This window comes from Plecotus auritus (assembly GCF_963455305.1).
Source record: "Plecotus auritus genome assembly, chromosome: 1".
NCBI lineage: Eukaryota > Metazoa > Chordata > Mammalia > Chiroptera > Vespertilionidae > Plecotus > Plecotus auritus.
In genome coordinates this window covers 215,598,924-215,625,156 of record NC_137770.1, presented here as the reverse complement: position 1 = coordinate 215,625,156, position 26,233 = coordinate 215,598,924, and the positions used below count along the sequence as shown (strand labels likewise).

The 26,233-nt window shown below is 40.9% G+C and overlaps 1 protein-coding gene across 1 annotated transcript in view; it reads right to left on the bottom strand.

Moving 5' to 3' along the window:
- Positions 1–26,233, bottom strand: part of SCFD2 (sec1 family domain containing 2) — a 338,453-nt gene that overhangs the window by 264,682 nt on the left and 47,538 nt on the right. The window contains exon 4 of the mRNA XM_080662736.1: positions 18,639–18,814. Within this exon, the coding sequence (XP_080518862.1) occupies positions 18,639–18,814 (176 nt within the window). The remainder of the gene's footprint in view (positions 1–18,638; positions 18,815–26,233) is intronic.

The window sequence follows — 26,233 nt, the reverse complement described above, 5'->3', positions numbered from 1 at the left end:
AAACATGTTCTAAAACAGGGAGAGAAGCAACAATGACTCAGTGAGTTAAAAAGAGAATAAAAACCTTGGTGTTGAAACACAAAATCTTGATTATGTCACCAACACAGCATTGCACATGTATGTGCTCCAACATTCTTCTCAAAGCTTTGATGGAAGAAATTATTTTTAAATGACTGCAAAGCATATCAATATGAGTGGTTGCCAGAAAGCTTAATTATTATTTTCATCCATGGAACAGTGGATATCTGTCTATAATAAAGTTTTAAAATATTAGGTGATAAACATTTGCTAATAATATCTTGAACTTACTTTTTTATTTGAAGTTTTTATTTGGTTTAATAACTTATTGAGATAACTACTTTAATGACAGCTCTTGAGGGGGGAAAAAGAGACTTGGAACTTCAACACAAATTAAATTAATTACAATTAAAAGAGCTTTTCCAAACAGCATTTTTTCCCCCTATAATATTGATTCCAAATGACTTGCTCAGTACAATAAGTCAGTACTAGTTCTGGTTACCATATTTAATCGTGATTTCAGAGATATGTCAAAACATCAAAGGGATATCATCACAAGTACAATAATATGCTGGAAGAAAAGAACTAGTTCCAAAAAGCTTAAAGCTCTAATTTGTATTGTGTCTCATTTAATTATTGTTATCTTTGAAAAGTAATATAATTTCAGCTTTATGCATTTAATTTTGGACCCAGATATTTGTAGACATGGGCAGTAGCAGATTCTACAGAAATGTATTTGTAGTACCTCAAAGGCAATTCTTCCCCCCAACCCCCCCAAAAAAAGAGCATGGACTGGTCACCAGATGTGGAGGCCATATGGCACATGTACACGAGAGCCCCGGGACAATAAGAATGAAGCCAATAAGCCCAATAGGCAGAAGCAATCACTCTGAGATGATGGACAAATGCTTGGTTCTGTTGACTTTCTGGAAAAAATATATACTTATATAAATATAGATCACTTTATTTTTAAACCTAGAAATACAGCTCAGCTAGTCATTTTCTCTAACTCCTTATTGTTTGGCTTGAAAGGAAATTTACCCATGTGTAGTTTATTACTTGATCTGAATTCTGTCCTTTTCACATACAATTCATGTTGAAGTTAAAGGAAAGAAAACTGAATTAGAAACAGCTAGTAAGATAGCTTTAAGTAGCAAACAAATAAAATTTTTGTTGCTAAAACTCTCAAGAAACTGGGACAGCTAAGGAGTCACTAAGACAGGTATGTTCTGTTTATGGATTATCTCTTGAATTTAATCCTTCCCTCCGCAAGCCTCAGCCCTTTCTCCACAATGTGCATCTTATGTTGGAACCCTGCCATGCTATAAGATCCTGCAGCGTGCCATGCACTATCTGAACTATTTGAAGATGCAGCTCCTACTACTTTGAGTGCCTTCCCTACCCTTCCCTAACTGGTAAATTTCCTTTCAGCCTTTAAAACATAGTCTAAGTAACAACTGTTTGTGAAACCTTGTTTGGCTTGCCCAGACAAAATTACGTCTTCTTTAATGCCTTTTTTAATGAGCCACTATAAATAAACCCATCAATACATTTCTATTCTAATGAGAAAGGAATAAAGATAATCCTGGTGGCAGCTGACACTTATAGAGGGCTCTATTTATGCCAGACACATATGTACTTTATGCGAATTGTCTCATTCAAGGTTGTGAACTTAATATAGATTATAAAGATTAACGAAAACAAACAAGCAGAAACAGTCCCTTCTGCCACCAGAAACCAATCCACCTACAAAAACCCCTCTAACACTACACCCAATAGAAACAAGAAAGCACCAGTGAAAGTACATTCTAGAGATCTCCTAGCTGTTAAGGATATCCTGGATCTTTTCATGCCTTTTTGCCATTTTGTGTTCCTCAGGAAGAAGATGGAGCATGCAGCCACCAGAATGGAAGATTGCTGGTATGGGCGACCTCTGTGACTGTCTCTTCTGGCCTCTTTATTGAGCATCACTTGTCCTTCAATAACAAAATCCTTCCCATCACCACTCAATTAATTTTGTATAAATAAGCACCAGTTATAATTGCAGCCATTGAAAGATGTCAAAATAAAGTCCACTTTGAGAAAAGATCACTGTATCTAAGAGATATCAATATAAATTTTTTAATAAAGAGGCTGGGTTTTTTTAAAGCAAATTGCTCATTGACTTTATTATGCTGCCCCGCAAAACTAACAGTAAAATTGGTCTGTGTGCACAATGTTTAGAAAGAAAATCTAGGTCTTAAACAGACTTGCAAACACTGTCTCTAGAGAGGATTTGCCATAGAGCGGATTCTTACAAAGATGACTGCTAAAGCAATTCCCAACAATGAGAATCCATGATTGGTACATACAAACAGGGCTGATATTTCTGAAGTAAATGCAAACAATAATACAAAGTCTTTACAAGAACTCAAAAACTGTGTGCTGTTTGGATCAAACCTCACTGCACTAGAACATCCAGTGGAGCTCGCACTGGGGAGCCTAAACCCTCTCTGTTCTGTTATTTACTGATCATTCATAGTGTGTGGCTAAAAAAGTGGTAAATAAATGAATTTGATATACTGGAGGGGCTTGCTCCTTAAAAAAAATTCCAAGGTGCATTATTTATTCACTAGAGGCCCGGTGCACGAAATTTGTGCACGGGGGTGTGTGTCCCTCAGCCCTGCCTGCACCCTCTCCAATCTGGGACCCCTTGAGGAATGTCCACCTGCTGGCTTAGGCCCGCTCCTGGGGATTGGCCTAAGCCGGCAGACAGACATCCCTTACGCAGTCCGGGACCCCTTGCTCCTTACCACCTGCCTGCTCGCTGCTCCTTAGTGCTGCTGTGGAGGCAGGAGAGGCTCCCACCACCGCCACTGCACTCGCCAGCTGTTATCCCGGCTTCTGGCTGAGCGGTGCTCCCCCTGTAGGAGTGCACTGACCACAGGGAGCAGCTCCTGAGTTGAATGTCTGCCCCCTGGTGGTCAGTGCGCATATAGCGGCTGGTCATCCTGGTTGTTCTGCCATAATGGTCGCTTAGGCTTTTATTATATAGATAAAGCAAAAACAAAGAATCATTATTGAAAAAAAAATCATGAGCCTGAATGTATATTTCCTAGAAAATTGATGTACAGATAATTTTCTTATAAATAGGCAGAGCTGTCCTTTCTATACTAGATATGTAGCTTAATAATGACATACACTTGACTTCTATTTTCAAATAAGCTTCTCAAGGTAATGCAGTATAATTGCTGAGAGCACAGATTTTGTGGTCAGGCAGAGCCTGACAGAATCCAGGCTCTCCCACTTACGTGTAACCTTAGGCAGACACGTAACTTTGTTTCCTCATCTGTACAATAGCTCCCAGAATTGTAAGGGTTGAGTAAGACAATGCATGTAAAGTACTTCAGCCTTGTTCCTGGCACTTAGCAAGAGCTCAGTGGTGGTGGATGAGGTGGCAGTAAGGATCAAATTATCTTACAACTTCAGTACAAACATCTTGTAAAAACATCACAAAGATTTTACAAAGTGTGAAAGGTGAAAGGGAGTGGTTTGGCAAAAGAAAGATGATAAAAGTTTTGGGCAAGATTTGTAGATTTGGTAAGCGTAGATCAAGTTGTAGACATGATCAGCTGTACCCTCCTCCTCTATGACCTTTCACAACAAAAAAGGGAAATTTTATGTCAAATTCATGTTCTGAAAGCAGATTTGGCTATGACCCATGATTCTCTCACCAATGCCCCAAAACATATATATTCTGTCTGCTCATAAAAAGTTACTTAAACTCTTTCATTTTTTTGTTGCTTCAACCATAATTACCTCTCTTATAGAGGCTTGGTGAAGATCAATTTGAGATAAAATCAGATAAAAATGTCTCACTAACTGTAAAGAACTAAACATTCATTGAACTAATATGTACTGTGTGCTTCTTATATATCAGGCACATTCTAAGTGAAGGAAAGCATGGATAAGTTGTAAGATGCTGGCCTGTCAGTATCTGGGTAGTGGCAGGAGATTGATGCAAATAACTATGAGACATGGGGCAACTGGTAGGTATTACGGATGTATGTATAAGAGTCTATGTAGACTCTAGAGAGAGATGTTTATGGGTTATTGCTAACATGCCTTTTTATTAGACTATGTTTTGTTCTTTTTAAAATCCCTACAGAGCTAAAGAAAACAATTTCATCAAATGAAAGTTACCTTAAAAATAAATTAATGCCCTGGCCAGTGTGGCTCAGTGGTTGAGCATCAACTTATGAACCAGGAGTTCATGGTTCAATTCCTGGTCAGGGCACATGCCTGGGATCCCCAGTGTGGGACGTGCAGGAGGCAACCAATCAATGATTCGCTCTCATCATTGATGTTTCTATCCCTCTCTCCCCCTCCCTTCCTCTCTGAAATTAGTAATAAAAATATATTTTTAAAAATAAATTAATTAATAAATTAACTAAAAATATTACATCTATGTGAAAGTTTCATGTAATTATCTTCCTTCTACTCCCAAAACACTTTAATGTACTCTACATATTTAATTTATAATGCTTTTATATTTTATATTTTTCTACCAAAACTAAAGAATATAAAGTAAAAAAGATACGTATCATGTATTCAACAAGATAGAATAAGAAAAATTCTATATTTTTCAGTGAGTGTTAATAATCAGAAATACCACACCCCAAATTTTGCAATTTCATTTCCTCATTTTTTTCTATTTAAAAATTACAAATCCAAGATGTTGCAAGGGAAACAAACTTCAAACAGTTAGTAATATATCAAACAAAACAACAACACAAAACAAAACTCACTTCAAAAATATTATACCAACTTTACATGGACTGAGTAAAAAAAGGAATCTTTTGTAGTCTTGTGTCAAACCACAATAAAGATTTTTTTAAATCGCATGAATAGATAATAATAGAAAAAGCTCCATGTGGCAGTGTGGTAATCCATCAATTTTTAACTCATATTTTCCACTGTAGTAGGCTTTTTGGCAATTCTGCTTTGTTCATTTGCTACTTTTTTTTAAGAACTCAAAATCAGGAGATTAAAACTATTAAGATGTGTTCCTGTATACCAAAGGACTTGTATGGATGCATATAAGCATAACCAATGGACACAGACACCAGGGGGGTGAGGGCATGAGTGGGGGGGTAGGGGGAAAAAGGGCAATGGGGGAATAAGGACACATATGTAATACCTTAATCAATAAAAAATAAAAATAAAAAAGGGAAGACTCCTTTTAAAAGCAGTTGGTACAACAATATGGAATTGCTCAGCAGTGGATTTTTTTTCTGCACAGATATAAAATGACATAAATTACTCTAGAATAAGTATTTCCATAATGTTTATAAAATGACACAAACTAGTTTTTTTAAAAAACCCTTCCTACCTGCAAGTTATACACTAGCATTGCCCCTACTGGAAAACACTGATAAGAGAGTGCTGAGTGCCACACAGCACTCCCCTTAAAGACTGTAGGTCTTTAGGTATATTTCATTCCACATTCATCACTTCCAGTGCCAACACATTCTGGAGAAAAAGAAACAGACAGCTGATCAAGCACTACGCCACTTCTGCTTTGTGTCCCTTAACCCAGAAGTAAAGATGGGACTACCCGAGGCAGGGGCCAAGGCACAGACACTCAGCCAATGTGCTCAGGTAAACCAGTCTTGGCCTATTGCTCACAGTCCCTCGCTAGAAAGAAACTTGAGATCCTCAACATATATTTCTCCTACTTTTGAGGATTAGCAGCCTCTAGCAAGCAAAACAAAATAAACAAAAAACCCTCAATAAATAGTTCGTCCTATATAGGCCTCTGAGAGTGGTGAAATATAGAAAATGGAAGAGCCCTAACCGGTTTGGCTCAGTGGCTAGAGCGTCGGCCTGGGGACTGAGGGGTCTCAGGTTCGATTCCGGTCAAGGGCAGGTACCTTGGTTGCGGGCACATCCCCAGTGGGGGGTGTGCAGGAGGCAGCTGATCGATGTCTCTCTCTCATCGATGTTTCTAACTCTCTATCCCTCTCCCTTCCTCTCTGTGAAAAATCAATAAAATATATTTAAAAAAAAAAGAAAATGGAAGAGAAATCCACACCCAGGCTTACGCCTGCTGTCTAGTCTCAGGTACCCACTAATGTCAAGCTAACCTCTAGGACCTTCAAATCCTAAATCAGAAGTGAAGTGATGAGGTCCTCTAGACAGTCAGCCGGCCTAGGCCTAGGCTTCCTTCAGAGATACCTGCCTGTGAATGGGCAAGACTTGCTTTCTCCAAGGTTGACTAACTCTAAAGAAGAAGGAGGAGGAAGAGGGGGAGAAAGAAACATTAATTAGACAATGTTATTTCCTTTCTTTAGGCACTCAGATGCTTAAAAAAGAAAAAATGAATGCCAGCAACCATTGGGGAGGCCAGCATAGCACAAACAGCTAGAGGGAGTGGCTCAGGACAGAAGATTCAGTCAGGTCAGGGAAGCACAAACCATGATTTCTTTCCCTTTTGGTCAAGCAAACCAGAATGGCTGTGCCCTTCTTGTTTTTCACAACATGAAGACCCACCCAGATGTATCGTCAGCCACTGGCATAAAGTCTGTATTTGAAACTTTTTTGGTAGACCCACAAAATGCAAAGAACCAAAATTGTTAGCCTTGAACTAACTTACTTTGTCTGATTACTGACTCTGGCTTCCAGCTGGAATAACATATGATATCACTGCTTCTAAGGGAGGCTCAGTTTAAAAGCAATCGTTCACTTAGCATATATATTTAACTCTCACTTTCTAATCAGATGTTTGGCACAAATTCACCTAACTCCAAAACCCTGGCAATGTGCCTTCCCTGGGCAAAGGAACAAGACATTCATGGGTATTATTTTCTATTTTCCATTTGTCTCTCTCATTTATTATTCAAAAATACAATGCCATGATGTGATAGGGGAGAAGAACAGCATATAATAAAATATTCTGCAGGAGAAAAGTGAAATTGAAATAATGTATCCTTGTGGAGAAATATGTCTTACCAGGTTTCAATAAAAGGCTTGCTGAGGAATAAGACTCAAGATGGAAATCTAACCTGGATGCCAAATTTATAGATTTACCAAGAAAAAACATATTAGTAGGAAACGTATTTTAATGATCACAGTCCTCATAAAGTTATCAACTTAAATGCATATAAACTGAAATTTGTATTAATGGGTTATAGACCCTATTGTGTTTTGAAAACTTTTTTATCTTAATGCCTGAGAACAAGTATGAGTGGGATATAAGAGAAAATAGCCAACTGTCATTTTGATGCCTTACCCCAGGACAAATATTCCAGCAATAAATAATAGTGAAGGGCATGGCTTCAGTATCCGACAGATCTGGATTTTAACCTGGCTTTGACACTTACTAGCAGTTAGGATCATGGTCAGGTTCATAACTTGTCCAACCTCTGCTATACAGTCCTCAAGTCTGAATCGGCAATTCAAAAAAAATGTATTTATAAAGAGGTTGGTGAACATTTAGAACTTATTTTTCTCAAAGGGGCAATACTATAAGTACACTCAGGTACTTAGACCATCCTAAAAAATTCCTTGAAAATGGCACAAAGAGTACTAATGTACTGATATCAAATCCACATTACAAAATAAACTCTACGTACATCCAAGAAACCATATTTGTTTCAGTCTATAACTTCACATCCAGCAGACAGCAAGCACTCAATAGACTGTTATTACATGGCACGGAACAGAATACCTGCTTTTGAAAAAAGCTTTTCAGTCGTTTCCCTCCACTATTTGGAAATGACACTTCTATTGGCAAAGAATTAGAGGGCAAAGACTTCTCTGGAGAAAGTAAAGAGAAAACTTAAATTTCTGAGAATCAGTCAAGTTTTCTCTCTCTATAGGTGAGACAGTGTCTCTCCCAGGTGATCTGAATTGTGGGCAGAGGTCTTTTGAATTAATAAAAGAGTCTAATCACAAGAGCCCCTGACAGACCATCGTGTTAGCCTGTTCATGTCTCTTTCTTTTTTTTAATCCTCACCCAAGGATAGTTTTCTATTGATTTTTACGGAGAGTGGGTAAGAGAGGGAAAGACAGAGAGAAATATCGATGTGAGAGAAACACATTGATTGGTTGCCTCCTGCATGAGCCCTGACGAGGGCCAGGGCTGGGGAGAAGCCTGCAACCGAAGTACATGCCCTTGACCAGAATCAAACCTGGGACCCTTTGGTCCGCAGGCCAACACTCTATCCACTGAGTCAAACCGGCTAGGGCTTGAGTGGCTTTATAACTCATTGTTATTTTATTTAAAAATAATTTTCCAAGTTGGATGTTTTAATTTAGAAATGTCAGTTCTGCCTAAATAAATAACTGGAGATAGATAATACATATATATTTCTAAATTCTGTTTTTTTAAGAGTTACAAATACCGATGCTTCTTTTACTACATCCTTTGCTATCATTTTAAAATCACAATAAATTATGGTAAATAAAAGTTTTTCTTTGTGACAATTAGCATACATTGTAGAAACAATGGAATTTAAATGTAGATTTAAAGAAAAATACTGTTAAACATTATCAAACAGTAAATATAAAAAGACAGTATGATTTTGCTAAGTAACAGTCTCATTTTTCTTAATAGATTTTAATTTAGAAAAAAAAAACCCTAGGTGAGAATATATTAAAGGTATTACTCACATAAAATGCATTGGCATTTGTAGTATTTTTCGCTCAGCTAAAAGAATAACTAATTATTACTATTTGTTGAGCACTTACTATATGCAAAGCACTGTACTTAGTGATGTACACAGGATATAATCTCATTCAATCCTGACAATACCACTATGAGGTAGGCACTTTACTTCTATTTAGATGAGGAAGCTAAATCAAACTTTCCTGTTATATCATAAAAAAAGATAATTCATAGGCTACCACCAAGTTACATAAATCCATACTTTGATTTTAAAAAAGCCAGGCTACTTTTACAAGTGACTACATTTATTAATAAAATAATAACACTATCTATGTTCAGGTTAAACTTATTTTTTCTACATTTTAAACTTGAAACAGAAATAACATTATTTGTTGACTAGCACACATGTATTGAATGCTTAAAAGGCTATGATATTGGGCCTTGGAGATAAGAGAAAAAGGAATTGAGAAGATGTGTTATCTCCTTTGGATTTTTTCCAACAATCCTCAAAATTTTCTCTTTTGAGTACATAAGATTACCTTTCTGCCACTTTCAGAAGACTGAGTCAAACATGTCATATGACTGACTGGCAGGCAGGTCTGCTGCTGACTAGTCATGAAGTCACCAAAACCACTGAGCCAAGTGATGGCAGTAAGTAGAAGAAATGCAGTAAGTTATGTTTAATTATAGATTTCTGAGACCAATTTATTTTTCTTAACCAAGGTTGCCTATAATGTAACTTAGGCCATAAAGACAACATTGAGGTTCCAGTAAAGGAAGGGCCTCGTAGAAAGTGGTGGAAATGACTCCCCTAAGAAATAAACTCTCAACACTGGCTGAGATTGCATTTAGGTTGTTTTCAACCCCATTAGAAAAGCTAAGCCCTACCTGGTTTGGCGCAGTGGATAGAGCTTTGGCCTGCGGACTGAAGGGTCCCAGGTTCGATTCCAGTCAAGGGCACATGCCCAGGTTGCAGGCTTGATCCCCAGCAGGGGGCATTCAGGAGGCAGCTGATCAATGATTCTCTCTCATCATTGATGTTTCTATCTCTCTCTCTCCCTTTTCCTTCCTCTCTGAAATCAATAAAAAATATATTTTTAAAAAATGGTTATTCCTTTAAAAAAAAAAAAAAAGAAAAGCTAAAAGTTGCCCTCATGCTCAAAATAAACTCAAATGCTCCACTTTCAAACCAAAGGCTATAAAAGGAACAGCTCACCTTATATTAGGACTTGTTACACTAATGGATGATTGAATACTATATAAAATAGCATGACCATAAACAAAGAGCAATTAGGATGGCTAGTTTATAAGCTCACCTATGCTGAACCACTAACTTGTAAAGACCCAGAAATCACTGAGAATGCAGTGCTAGTCAGCACAATGAGCAATTATGATAAAAGTAAGTTTTTAGTATTTTAAATGCTTACTTATTTTCCCAGTCCTTTTATTCCTTTTCACTTGCTGAAAGAATCACACCAAGTACCATGGTTACATCTGAGGTAGCCTAATATGGATCAGGATTCTAAAAATTAATTATAAATATAAGATGGCTTAGAATTAATACTGTGTCAAGTTTCTTTAGAAATCTCTACTGAGTTGAAAATTAATATTCTTGGGAGAACACCACTGTGCCTTGTTTTAAAACACCTTTGTTAGATTTTGGAGCCAGAGTTTACATCAAAGGACGTCAGTGGTAGGCAGTTGCAAGGTGACGAGGCTGTCCATGTGATAGTGCAGGAGGCAGGGAAGGAGGTTGTAGCAGTGGCTCAGAGCAGGTTATCAGAGCCCAAGGGAGTGAAAAGAGTATCCATGGCAGGGGCAATAGCAGCCCAGTGCAGGTGTCAGAGTCAAATGTGAGTGAAAAGGGCATCCTCGCATAGTGGTTGGTAGAGCTTGGCATGGGCTATTAGAACCCAAGAGGATAGAGAAGATATTCATGTGGAAGCTGGAAGCAGTGAGAGCCCAGGGCAGGGTATCAGAACCTGAGCAAGGTGCGGGGGGGAGGGGTGCCCAAATGCCTAACAAGGCCCCTTGGGGAGAGGCGAGGGGTTAGGAGCAGCAGCACTACATGGGTTATCAGAACAAAGGAGGTGAGAAAGGCATGCATGTGGAGGTTGGGTGACAGTAATATCCCATGACAGTGTCAGAACCTGAGAGGGAGGTGAGAAGATCCAAGCAGGGGAGTGGCAATGGCAGTATTCTAGCACAGGATGTGATCAGGTCTTTTTTAAGAAGGAAGAGAAGGAGGAGGGGAAAGATGAGGGGAGGAGGGGGAGAGGGAGAGGGGAAAAGAGAGAGGGAGGGGGAAAGGAGATGAGGAGGAGGAGGAAGAGGAGAAGATAAAAATATGAATAATAAATTTGCAATAAATACATATTTATCAATAATTATTTTAAGTGCAAATGGATTAAATGCTCCAATCAAAAGACATATAGAGGCTGAATGTACTGGTATCTATATATATAAAAGCCTAAGTGACCGAACAACCAGTCGGCCGGTCACTATGACGTGCACTGACCACCAGGGGACAGATGCTCAACGCACAGGATCGGACTCCCTCCTGTCTGGATCAGGCCTGCAGGGATTGGGCTACCTCCTATATGGATCAGGTCTGTGGGGATCAGGCCAAAACCTGCTATTTAACATCCCCTGAGGGGTCCCAGATTGCAAGAGGGCGCAGGCCAAGCTGAGGGACCCCACCAGTGCATGAATCCGTGCACTGGGCCGCTAATAACAAAATAATACCCTTACACATGCTGTCTTCAACAGAATCACTTCAGATCGAAAGATACACACTAAAAGCAAAGACATGGGAAAATATATGTCATGAAAATGGAAACAAATAAACAAATAAAAAGCTGGGATAGCAATACTTATACCAAACAAAATAGACTTTAAAGCAAAGGATATATAACAAGAGACAAAGGAGGACCCAGCAACTCCATTTATCCAAAAGAAGCCCAAAACTCTAAATAAAAAGAACATATTTATTCATATGTTCATTGCAGCATTACTTACAATTACCAATATATGGAAGCAACCTATGTTTCCATCAATAGATTACTGGATAAAGAAGAAGTGGTACATATATACAATTATGACAGCCATAAAAAATAATGAAATCTTGCCATCTGCAACAACATGCACGAACATAGAGGGTATTGTGCTGAGTGAAATGAGTCAGACAGAGGAAGACAAATACTACATGACTTCATTTATATGTGGAATCTAAAAAAACAAAATAAACAGACAAGCAAAACAGAATCATAGGGACAGAGAACATCTTGATGGTTGCCAGATGGGATTGGGGTTGGGAGGATGGGTGAAAAATGGTGAAGGAAGGAAGATGTACAAATTGGTAGTCATGGGGATATAAAGTACAATACAGGGAATGTAGTCAATAATACTGCAACAATACTATGTATGGTGTCAGATGGATACTAGATTTTTATAAGGTAAGTAATATAATGTTTAATCACTAGGTTGTACACCTGAAACTAATATAATATTGTATGTCAACTTCAATCAAAAAATAAAAAATTATTGCCCTAGCCGGTTTGGCTCAGTGAATAGAGGGTCGGCCTGTGGACTGAGTGGTCCTGGGTTCAATTCCAGTAAAGGGCATATGACCGGGTTGCGAGCTCAATCCCCAGTAGGGGGCTTGCAAGAGGCAGCCGATCAGTGACTCTATCATCATTGATGTTTCTGTCTCTCTTCCCCTCTCCCTTCCTCTCTGAAATCAATCAACATATATATATATATATATATATATATATATATATATATATATTTTTTTTTTTTTTTTTTTTTAAGGAGCTTTGGATTGTTACTGCTATTTAAAAAAATTATTTAAAGTAAAAAAAGAAAGAAAGAAAGAAAAGAAAAAGAGCATTTCTACACAGCAGCAATAAAGTATTAGAACATTTTAAAAATTCAATTCACAACTTGGTCAGATAGCTCAGTTGGTTAGAGCATCATCCTGATATGCCAAGGTTGTAGGTTTGATCAGGGTCAGGGCACATACAAGAATCAACCAATGAATGCATAGATAAGTAGAACAACAAATCAATTTCTCTCTCTCTCTCTCTCTCTCTCTCTCTCTCTCTCTCTGTCTCTCTCTCTCTCTGTGTCTCTCTCTCTCTCTCTCTCTCTCTCTCTCATCAATAAATGTTTAAAAATTCAATTCACAATGGCATCAAAATCTTTAAAATACCCATGAATGAATCTAATAAGTTTCTTTTATAGAGAAAAACATAAAATGGACATATTAATTTTAAAATGCTGTAGTATTAATTCTGTGATGAATAAGCTGAACACTGAAATACTAGAAACTGAGAAATAAACCTTTATATGAAATCTTAATATATTATATATCAGTGGGAAAAAGATGAATATTTTTGGCTGCAAAAAACAGAGAACCAAAATGGCATAAACAATGAGAAGAATTATCATTTCATAAAATCAAGTCTTTTGAGGTAAGGCTCAAGTATCATTAAGGATTCAGGTTCTGTTCTGTCTCACTCAGGATATCAGTAAGCTCTTCATTATCACAAAATGCTCAGTGTCACAAACATACATCAAGAGAAATATAAAGGAGTTTGTTTCTTCATTATGTATCCTTCTATCAGGGCAAAAGAAAATCTTTCCTAGAATTACCTTCAGCAAACTTCCCTCTACCTCTCTTTAGCTAGACCGGCTAAACCAATCGCTAAGTGGGAAATGAGAATACCAATATAGCCTGAGACCAATCAGGATTTGCCTAAATCATGTAGGAACAGAATAGACATGGAACAAAAGTGGTGTTTTACCACCATAAGAAAGAGAAAAATGACTGTTGGATAAGTAATCTACAGTACAATGGAATATTTCATAAATGGTGCAGGGGAAACAGGCTATCCATATGGAAGAAAAGAAAATTAGATCCTAATAATATCATAAACAAAATTAAGTTCCAGGTGGATTAAAAATTCAAATGTCAAAAGTAAAGATTAGGGAGAAACCAAGATGGCAGCATAGGTGAACACCTAAACTGCTGCCTCGCACAACAATTTCAAAACTACAGCTAAAAAACAGAACGGACATAATCCAGAACCACAGGAAAGCTGGCTGAGTCCAAATTCTACAACTAGAAGGAAAGAGAGGGGCACACAGAGACTCAGAGAAGGTGCAAATGGCTGAGGTACGGAGACACGCGCGTGGAGAGGACGGGCAGCTGAGTGCTGGCTAGCTTTCTCTAGCGGGTGAGAGACGGAAGCTCCCAACTGCACTGAACCCCAGTTCCGACTGCACTGAACCCCAGTTCTGGGCGAGACCATGGGGTTCCAGACTCATACAGGGGGAATCTGGACTGTCGGAAAAGAGAGGAGCACACGGAAACTCAGGGGAGCCACGAAAGGCAGAGGTCTGGAGGTGCACACGAGTGCACACAGAGAGGAATGACTAATGAGTGTGCCGATGGCTTTCTCTAGCGGGAGGAAGACAGAAGCTCCCGACTGCGCTGAACTCCAGATCCAGGCGAGAATCTGGGAATCCAGATTCATTGGGGGAGAAACTGGACTGTCTGGCAGCAGGCTAAACTCGAGGACAGCTTTCTCTCAGAGGTGCTTGCAGTGATTACCAAGTGACACTGAGACCCAGGGGCCTAATAGGGCAGGGCTGACAGGAAGCCAAGGTTGTCTGCTCAGCCCTGAGACTCCGCCCCATCCAAGCTGAGCACAGAGGCTTTTGCAATTTTGCAAGTCTTGTCTCATAATGCTGTCTCCAGCACAGAAGTTCTCCCAGCATAGACACCGCTGATCCTCACAGCCAATTGGCCTGGAGGTCAATTCCTCCCCATGATACCAACAACAATCAAGACTTAACTACAACAAGGCTATACACACAGTCCACAAAGGGGTGCACCAAGAGTGTCCACCTCAGGTAACTGGGGAGGCTGAGCCACTGGGCCATATAGGACACATAGCACACAAAGCTACTCTACCAACTCAGGGAAGCAACGAAAATGCGGAGACAAAGAAACAGATCACAAACGAAAGAAATGGGGGAAAGCAAATGACTGGATATAGACTTCAAAACCATGGTTATAAGGTTTTTCAAGAATATCCTAGAAAAGGCCGATAAATTTAGCGAGACCCTCGAAGATATGAAAAAGGACCAACTAGAAATTAAACATACACTGACTGAAATAAAAAATATTATACAGAGACCTAACAGCAGACTAGAGAACCGAAAGAATCAAGTCAAAGATTTGAAATACAAAGAAGCAAAAAAACACTCAACTGGAAAAGCAAAAAAGAAAAAAGAATCCAAAAATTTGAAGATAGTGTAAGGAGCCTCTGGGACAACTTCAAGCATACCAACATCAGAATTATGGGGGTGCCAGAAGAAGAGAGAGAGCAAGATACTGAAAACCTATTTGAAGAAATAATGACTGAAAACTTCCCCCACCTGGTGAAAGAAATAGACTTACAAGTCCAGGAAGCACACAGAACCCCAAACAAAAGGAATCCAAAGAGGACCACACCAAGACACATCATAATTAAAATGCCAAGGGCAAAAGACAAAGAGAAAATATTAAAAGCAGCAAGAGAAAAACAGTTAATTACCTACAAGGGAGCACCCATACGATTGTCAGCTGATTTCTCAACAGAAACTATGTAGGCCCGACGGGAGTGGCAAGAAATTTTCAATGTGATGAATAGCAAGAACCTACAACCAAGATTACTCTACCCAGCAAAGCTATCATTCAGAATTGAAGGGCAGATAAAGAGTTTCACAGATTAAAAAAAAAGCTAAAGTAGTTCATCAACACCAAACCAGTATTATATGAAATGCTGAAAGGTACTCTTTAAGAAGAGGAAGAAGAAGAAAAAGGTAAAGATAAAAATTATGAACAACAAATACATATCTATCAACAAATGAATCTAAAAATCAAGTGAATAAAAAATCTGATGAACAGAATAAACTGGTGAATATAATAGAATCAGGGGCATAGAAAGGGAGTGGACTGACAATTCTCAGGGGGAAAGGGGTGTGGGGCTGCGGGAAGAGACTGGACAAAGGTCGTACACCTATGGATGAGGACAGTGGCGGGGAGGTAAGGGCAGAGGGTGGGGTGGGAACCAGGTGGAGGGGAGCTATGGGGGGAAAAAAAAGGAACAATTGTAATAATCTGAACAATAAAGATTTATTGAATTTAAAAAAAAAGTAAAGATTAATTTTTAGTAGAAAATATATTTAGAAATTAGGGGTAAAAAAGGATTTCGAATATGAAATATAAATAAGCACCAACCATAAAGGATAATATTAATGAACTAGACTAAATCAATATTTAAAACTTTCATACAATAAAATACACAGGAGTTAAAGTTAAAAGACAAAACATAGTCTGGGAGAAGTATTTGCATGAGGTAAAACAGTTTTTGCTGTTACCCAATAGAGAAAAAAATGGGCAAAGTATAAGCAATTGATAGAAGAAAAGAATTGAATAGCCAATAAATATTATAAAACTTCATAGTAGTCAGAAAATCACAAATTTACACAAAGAGATAGCTCTGACCCACTAAAAAAAATATTTACACTTGATAATCCTGAGTGCTGGATACTATACGGGGGAAAAACTGTCATCCATTCCTAGCAGAAGGGTCAACTAGTTCAACTTCCTTGGTGATCTATTTGATGATAGTTAGTAAACTCAACAACATGCATGGTCAAGAATCTAACAATCCTTTCCAAGGTATATATCCTAGGGAACTCTTTTACATGTGTATCCAAGGGCCTATTCTAGGATATTCATCTCATTCCTTCCTCTCTCTGTCTCTCTCTCTGTCTCTGTCTCTCTCTCTCTCTGTCTCTGGCTCTCTCTCTCTCTCTCTCTCTCACACACACACACACACACACACACACACACACACACAGACACACACACACAGAACAGCCTCACTATACATCAATATGAATTGGATAAATTGTTGGATATCTTTACAATCAAATAGTTTGGTATAGTTTAAACAAATAAACTAGATCTAGAAATGTCAATTTGGATTATCGTACGAACAGAATGTTGAAAAAGCAGGTTGTTTAGGAATATTGATAGTGCGGTGTCACTTACATAAATATAAATAAAGCCCATAACAATAATCTGTATTATTTATGAAAAAATAAATATTTAATAAAAATAAAGAAACAAGTAACACAGCTTATGATTAATTCTGGGAAAGGAACAAAGAGAATCAGGGAATGCCAGGGAAGGGTATAGTATCAAGAAATACATAGATATTTGTCATATTATTTTATGTAAGCTTGAAATACTTTACAATTGTTAAAAATACATCTTTTTACAAAAGTTTTCCATTAAAATATTTCATCAATCATGAAAAGGTCGCACCCTACAAACAAATCCTTTCTAATAAAAGACTAATATGCAAATTAAGCACTCCGCTACACCCACCAGCCAATCAGGAGTGAGTATGCAAATTAATCCAACCAAGATGGCTGCATCCACGGAGAGAGCAGGAGGGAGGCTTAGGTTTCCCCGGCGATGGAAGAAGCCAAGCTTTCCGCACACCCTGGCCAGCCCAGGCCTCTGCTTAAGGCTACAAAGTTTCAATTATAGAAGATAAATAAATTCTAACAGAAATGGCGGCAGCCATGGAGCTGGAGAGAGTAGGAGGCTAGGGTTGCCCCCAGCAATGGAGGAAGCCAAACTTTCCGCACACCCTGTATGGCCCAGGCCTCCGCTTAAAGCTACAAAGTTTCAAGAGCGAGCAGAAGGCTTGGCTCCACTCCAGGCTACAAAGTTTCAATTGTATAAGATAAATAAACCCGAGATACCAGGGCCTCCACTTGGGTCACCAGGGGCCATGGCCAGCCTGCAAACCACCACAGGCCCCTCACCCAGGCTGCCCCACGCCCCAAGGGAACCCCCACCCTGATCCAGGACACCCTTAAGGGCAAACCAGCTGGCCCCGACCCGTGCACCAGGCCTCTATCCTATATAATAAAAGAGTGATATGCAGATTGACCATCACTCCAACACACAAGATGGCTGCCCCCATGTGGTCAAAGATGGCTGCCCCCATGTGAACACAAGATGGCCACCACAAGGGAGGGCAGTTGGGAGGGACCAGGCCTGCAAGGGAGGGAAGTTGGGGGCGATCAGGCCTGCAAGGGAGGGCAGTTGGGGGCGATCAGGCCAGCAGGGGGGCGGGGCAGTTGGGAGGGACCAGGCCTGCAAGGGAGGGCAGTTAGGGGTGACCAGGCCAGCAGAAGAGGGAAGTTGGGGGCGACCAGGCCTGCAGGGGAGCAGTTAGACATCAATCAGGCTGGCAGGGGAGTGGTTAGGGGTGATCAGGCTGACAGGCAGAAGTGGTTAGGGGCAATCAGGCAGGCAGGCAGGCGAGCAGTTGGGAGCCAGCAGTCCTGGATTGTGAGAGGGATGTCCCGGTAGAATCAGGTCTAAACGGGCAGTCGGACATCCCTCGAGGGGTCCCAGATTGGAGAGGGTGCAGGCTGGGCTGAGGGACACCCCCCCCCCATGAATTCTGTGCACCGGGCCTCTAGTTTCTTCATAAAACTACAAATGGAGTTTGCCTCCCTTCATCTTTTATTAAGCACCTTTTTAAACCACATCCTCTTCTATAGGAAAGGTAGTAAGAATTGAATAAAGATGCCATGAAGATCAAGAAAGGTCCAAGTGGCATAAAACTGAAAAGAGGTTTACAAAGGTTAGTCAAATGCTAAAAGAAATTCTTAGTATTGAGAGAGAAGCCAAAGATGTCACTGTCAAAATAAATAAAAAGTGTCTGGAAAAAGATTCTATTTAGATTTTAATTCGGTCTTACCAGGAGTATATGATATAGGGCATATGTCAACAATATGATTTATTACCAAGACTACAATAAATATCAGTGTTTTTCTCTGGAAGTGAAAATTTTAATTACTACTATCCCAAGAAGCTCCCACAGCAACATACCTGGAGAAGGAGCCTTTCAAAAGCCAGAAAGTTGTCCCACTTAGCAGTCTGCGGGTGCTTCAGAGTTTGAACCGTGGCCAGCCCAAGTTGCAGGAGTCCACAGTGACTCACTAGAGCTTTGAGGTTGTTCTTGAAGAGCTGAATATAGGATGTGAGCTGTGCCGGAGTGACTCTCCCTGAAGAAACATAAGAATTTATCAGTGAACCCTCTTCTGGGAGTGGTAAAAATAATGAGAAGAGTGCCATTAATAACATTAACTGCCTTATATTGGCACAGAACTTCAGAGTTGACTGCAAGCTTTGCTACGCTGTTATGATTCTTACAACAACATGGTGACAACAGTGAAATTGAAATTATTACCTGCATCTTGCAATTGAGGAAACAGATGTTAGGTGATCAGGATTGCTAGTAGAATTCATTTTCTAATTCTGCAATACCCCGTAAATAAGTTCTCAAATGAAGTCACACAAATAAATTGTTGAACTCAACATGGAGTACCTCTCCAAGACATACGAGTTAGTAATCTAAGAGGCCAAAAGGCAAAATTTCTAATTATGTGTGCATGTATAGAAAATAAAAGGAGAAATATGTTATGACTATAGCTAAAATTTTATCACAGGTATCAGTGGGTTATGATAATAAAACAGTAAAAGGTGACTATTACACAAAATAAAAATGTATGGAAAATCAGGGTGGCAAAAACACCAGAAGGTAAGATACCAGGAGAGTTTGGTATGGGTGACAAAGCACATTTGCTACAATGATCACCTAGGTTTGGCACACGAAAACCCACATCATAAAAAACTATGATGAGTTTGTACAAAAACAAACAAAAAAATAAAGCGCCTGTTGAAGATTCACTCCTTCAGAGCCTCTAAGTTCCACTTTTTCTATAGCAGTCCTTTGACTGAGTCACTTTCCACTCTGTAATCCATCAGATTCAATTTCTGCCATGAACCAGTGCTAAGCACAAAACTCCTAAACACCACATATTCTCCCTACTGGGCAAAGAAAAGGCAACAGGGCCAAACACAGATACAAGTCAAGTAAATCTTTCCTATACATCTTACCCATGCCGTTTGTTGGTTGCTCTCCGATGCCCGAAATCCAAGTTTGTTTGTTATATCGAGGTTTGTTAATACTTGGCAATGAAACCACCTGTCTTGATTTAGCACTTCATAGTTTACACAGAGCAATCATGCCCTCTTTGGATTCTCATAGCAACTCTATGAGGTAGCACACAGCATGTGCTGCATCACTTAGCCCACCTGAGGCACTGTGGATTCATTGCCTTACACAGTGCAAAATGGCAGTTATCATCACTTAATGAATGGTTTTTGCTACTCATGATACACAAAATATAAAGACCTTGACAGAAGAAATTTATAAGCCTGAGACATACTCTTTCTTTTCATTACATTTTTTAAGAGATTAAGAATTTTGAAGCTTCTTCTTACCAATTTATCAGGGTCAGCATCTAAAGAATAATAATAGTAGGAATGATAAGTAGGGAGTTGAGTCCCACTAGTTTCTTTGATTCCTCGGTAAAGCATGAGTTCATTCCTGATTCTCAACACAGCAAGCTAATGATTTGCTCACTTAATTACAATAAAGAACAGCCTCATGAATTCTGGTTTTGAGTCAGGTTTATTAAGGTATAATTTTCACAAAAAATTGGTTCAAATTTAAGATCACTGGGAGCTCCATTTGTTTATACATTGTACTGCAGGTGATGGCAGTGTGGTTCCTGGACACACAGCGTTTTGCCTATCAAGAGAGAGATTCATAAAATAATTATAAAAATAAGTATTGCCGGAACCGGTTTGGCTCAGTGGATAGAGCGTCGGCCTGCGGACTGGGGGGTCCCGGGTTCGATTCCGGTCGGGGGCATGTGCCTTGGTTGCGGGCACATCCCCGGTGGGGGATGTGCAGGAGGCAGCTGATCGATGTGTCTCTCTCATCGATGTTTCTAGCTATCTGTCCTCTCCCTTTCCTCTCTGTAAAAAATCAATAAAATATATTAAAAAAAAATAAGTATTTAATCATTATTGTGATAAGCACTACTAAAGAAAAATTCAAAATGTCTTGAAAGTGTGAATGGCTCTGTCTGACACGAAACTCCCTACCTCTCCAATGCTATCTCCTCACCTGAAGGAGCAAGAATTAGGCTCAAAATACATGCACTCTATTCATAGTATAACTGTCTATGAATTAGAGCGACTGCAAGAAATAGAAATCATCAGAGACAGTCATGAAAGGTCTGTTTAGATTTCAATTGTAATAATCATATGCTCAGTTTAAAGTTAAGAATGTCTTTGATTCAAAAATATAGTTGAACTTTTTATCCAGTTAGCAATTCCTAGCTCAGACGCAGACCCAGTCACCATATTAAACTAATGCCACCTTCCCAAAGGAGCAAATGGGTATCTATATACATAAAAGCCTAAGCGACCGTTACAACCGGTTGACTGAACGACCGGTCAACCAGTCACTATGACACTATGACACATGCAGGAGCTGCCCCTTGGTGGTCAGTGCACTCCCACAGCCAACCTCCCGCTGTCCCTCCTCCCTGGCCAGCCAACCTCCCACGTTCCCTACTCCCAGCCAGCTGGCCCCCAACTTCCCGCAGTCCCTCCCCCTGGACTGGGCGAGACGGCCCCAATGGCCCTGATCACCCAGATCACCAGCCAGGCCAAGGGACCCCACCCGTGCACGAATCATGCACCGGGCCTCTAATAATTCATAAAGGAAATGCCAATAGAACACTACATTGTGAATTTAGCAATTATTCACCTTGCTCTAGTCTGTTACCCTCTGTATATCCCTTTCTTACACACACAAGCCATTAACACTTCATAAGATACAATACATCATGAAAGCAGAATTTTTGGTAAAAATCCATAATGTGCTAATTATAATTTAGTAAAGGAGTGCCACACACAAAAATTTTAAAATACAGGCTAGTACAATATAGGCTAGTAACATTTTCAAAATCTTGAACTTAATCACAACCTTATACAAAACAACTTGAAATCAACTCACTGACACCAAAAATGCTGTGGTGAGATTAACGACTTGAGAAAGCGCCTCAGTCTGTGTTAACTAAAACAGCAAGCAACTAGAACCAGGTGTTGAAAAGCCATAGACAGAACATTTATTCATACCTCACATTACCAAAAGAAAACAAAACACTTGTCAGGCATATCTACATGGTGATTTTAAAATGTCAACTCAGAAGGCTTTGCAAATGTTTTTTAAAACCATAGAAACAAGGGTTATTTTATATCAAGACTGCATAACATATAGCAACTTTGTGAAAACTGACAATTTGAAACTTGAAAATGGTCTTCAAGTAAGAAAAGCTATTAGGCTTTCTTTTTCTTTTTGATAGAGTTTCTAAGAGAGAGAAACAGGTTTCCGATTTCAACTTAGCTAGGAGAAAAACACAAGACTTTATTAACCACCAATTATATACTCGTATGTATATTAAAACTCATGCTAGGGAGAAACCAAGATGGCGGCATAGGTAAGCACCTAAACTGCTGCCTCACACAATTTCAAAACTACAACTAAAAGACAGAACGGACATCATCCAGAACCATAGGAAGGCTGGCTGAGTGGAAATTCTACAACTAGAAGGAAAGAGAAAAGTTCACGGAGAATCAGAGGAGCAGCAAAGGGCTGAGGTATGGAGACACGTGCGTAGAGAGGAAGGGCGGCTGAGTGCCTGACTGACTTTCTCTGGCGGGAGGGGGAAGGAAGCCCCCTACTGCACTGAACCCCAGTTCCGACTGCACTGAACCCCAGTTCCGGGCGAAACCCCGTGGACCCAGGCTCATACAGGGGCAGTCTGGACTGTCAGGTAGAGAGAAAGGCACACGGAGACTCGGAGACTCAGGGGAGCTGCGGTGAGCAGGGCCCTGGAGGTGCACGCGTGCTTGCAGAGAAGACTGAATGCGGAGGTTGCCACAGGCTTTCCCTAGCAGAAGGGAGTCGGAAGCTCCTGACTGCACTGAACCCCAGTTCCAACTGCACTGAACACCAGTTCCGGGCAAGCCCCTGGGGACCCACGCTCTTACGGGGGGAACCTGGACTGTCAGGCAGAAACTCAGGGGAGCCGTGGAAGACAGAGATCTGGAGGCGTGCACGCAAGAGCAGGACTGACAAGAAGCCAAGACTATCTGCTCCACCCTGAGACTCCGCCCCATCCAAGCTGAGCACAGAGGCTTTTGCAATTTTGCAAGTCTGATCCTATAAGGCTGTCTCCAGCACCGAACTTCTCCCAGCATAGACACAGCTGATCCTCACAGCCAACTGGCCTGCAGGTCAATTCCTCCCAGTGATACCAACAATCAAGACTTAACTACAACAAGGCTGTACACACAGTCCACAAAGGGGTGCACCAAGAGTGTCCACCTCAGGTAACTAGGGAGGCCGACCCACTGGGCCATATAGGACACATAGCACACAAAGCTACCCTACCAACTTAGGGAAACAGCGAAAATGCGGAGACAAAGAAACAGATCACAAACGAAAGAAACAGAGGAAAGCAAACAACTGTATATAGAGTTTAAAACCACGGTTATAAGGTTTTTCAAGAATATCCTAGAAAAGGCCGATAAATTTAGCAAGACCCTCGAGGATATGAAAAAGGACCAACTAGAAATTAAACATACACTGACTGAAATAAAAAATATTATACAGAGACCCAACAGCAGACTAGAGGAATGCAAGAATCAAGTCAAAGATTTGAAATACAAAGAAGCAAAAAACACTCAACCGAAAAAGCAAAAAGAAAAAAGAATCCAAAAAGTTGAAGATAGTGTAAGAAGCCTCTGGGACAACTTCAAGCATACCAACATCAGAATTATGGGGGTGCCAGAAGAAGAGAGAGAGCAAGATACTGAAAACCTATTTGAAGAAATAATGACTGAAAACTTCCCCCACCTGGTGAAAAAAATAAACTTAAAGTCCAGGAAGCGCACAGAACCCCAAACAAAAGGAATCCAAAGAGGAACACACCAAGACACATCATAATTAAAATGCCAAGAGCAAAAGACAAAGAGAGAATATTAAAAGCAGCAAGAGAAAAACAGTTAATTACCTACAAGGGTACACCCATAAGATTGTCAGCTGATTTCTCAATAGAAAATATGCAGGCCAGACGGGAGTGGCAAGAAATATTCAAAGTGATGAATAGCAAGAACCTACAGCCAAGATTACTCTACCCAGCAAAGCTATCATTCAGAATTGAAGGGCAGATAAAGAGCTTCACAAATAAGAAAAAGCTAAAGTAGTTCATCACCACCAAACCAGTATTATATGAAATGCTGAAAGGTATTCTTTAAGAAGAGGAAGAAGAAGGAAAAGGTAAAGATAAAAATTATGAACAACAAATACATATCTATCAACAAATGAATCTAAAAATCAAGTGAATAAAAAAATCTGATAAACAGAATAAACTGGTGAATATAATAGAATCAGGGGCATAGAAAGGGAGTGGACTGATAATTCTCGGGGGGAAAAGGGTATGGGGGGTGCAGGAAGAGACTGGACAAAAATCGTACACCTATGGATGAGGACAGTAGCGGGGAGGTAAGGGCAGAAGGTGGGGTGGGAAATGGGTGGAGGGGAGCTATTGGGGGAAAAAGGAGAAACAATTGTAATAACCTGAACAATAAAGATTTATTAAATTTAAAAAAAAACCTCATCCTATCTAATAAAAGAGTAATATGCAAATTGACCATACATCTGCTACACCCACAAGCCATTCCCACCAGCCAATCAGGAGCGAGTATGCAAATTAACCCAACCAAGATGGGTGCAGCCACGGAGAAAGCAGGAGGCTTGGTTTTCCCCGGCAATGGAAGAAGCCAAGCTTTCCGTCTGCCCTAGCCGCCCAGGCCTCCGCTCAAGGCTACAAAGTTTCAATTATAGAAGATAAATAAATCCCAACAAAAATGGCTGTGGCCACGGAGTGAGCAGGAGGCTTGGCTCCACTCAAGGCTACAAAGTTTCAATTATAGAAGATAAATAAATCCCAGATACCAGGGCCTCCACTTGGGTCACCGGGGGGTGTGGCCAGCCTGCAAACCACCACAGGCCCCTCACCCAGGCCGCCCCATTCCCCAAGGGAGCTCCCACCCTGATCCGGGACACCCTTCAGGGCAAAGCAGCCGGCCCCTACCCATGCACCAGGCCTCTATCCTATCTAATCCTATCTAATAAAAGAATAATATGCAAATTGACCATCACTCCAACACACAAGATGGCTGACCTCATGTGGTCAAAGATGACTGCCCCCATGTGGACACAAGATGGCCACCACAAGATGGCCAGCAGGGAGGGCAGTTGGGAGGGACCAGGTCTGCAAGGGAGGGCAGTTGTGGGCGATCAGGCCAGCAGCGGAGAGCAGTTAGGGGTGACCAGGCCGGCAGAGGAGGGAAGTTGGGGGCAACCGGGCCTGCAGGGAAGGGCAGTTGCGGGGGACCCAGGCCTGCAGGGGAGAGCAGTTGGGGGTGACCAGGCCTGCAGGGGAGCAGTTAGGCATCAATCAGGCTGGCAGGGGAGTGGTTAGGGGATGATCAGGCTGGTAGGCAGAAGCGGTTAGGGGCAATCAGGAAGGCAGGCAGGCGAGCAGTTGGGAGCCAGCAGTCCTGTGTTATGAGGCGACCCGCAAGAGACGACCACCAGAGACAGAGATTCGGAGGCTCCGCTGCGTTCAGCCCTCCTGTAGTCCACCAAGGCAACGTTCCATAAACAGAAACCACTTGCTTACCTCCCCACTGGAGGTCCAGGTGGCTCTTACTTTTCGGATCGCGAATTTTGGAGGAGACACTCTGCCTCCCTGGAACCCGGAATGGAGATTGGAGTGTCCTCACCTGGGTCATCCACCGGCAACGTGGCCAGAGTGTATCTCGCTGGGGCCTCCAAATGTCGACCCACAAGAGATGACCACCAGAGACAGAGATCAAAATTTATGAGCCTTTATTAAGCTGGCCAGCAACTACAGTTGCAGCACTTAAAGGCCAAACTGCAGTGCAGACCACAGGTGTTGTCTAGAGCGCCTGCTTGGGCTCCAGATTCTGAGTAGGTATGGCTGCCAGCACTTCTAGGGGCCCTACTGGTCTTTTTGCAGTCTCTTTAGCCATTTTGTCGGCAAATTGGTTCCCCTTCGTCACAGGGGAATTGTGCCCTTTGCAGTGGATGACTGCAACTTCTTTAGGGCCCCAAATGGCTGAAAGGAGGTTTAGTATCTCTGGACCACCACCTCCCTCCAAACTCCAACCAACCCATTGTTCAGTGACCTACTGCACCTCCCTCTGTCCTAAGGCATCCTGCCTCCAGGCAACGGAGGAGCTGTGCAATGTTTGCAGCCCAGAACACCTAGATTGTGAGAGGGATGTCCGACTGCCCGTTTAGGCCCAATCCTACCTAGATCGGGCCTAAACGGGCAGTCGGACATCCCTCGAGGGGTCCCATATTGGAGAGGGTGCAGACTGGGCTGAGGGACACACACCCTCGTGCACGAATTTCGTGCACCAGGCCTCTAGTTAAAATATAATTATCTTTTGGGGAAAAGGGGGCAGAT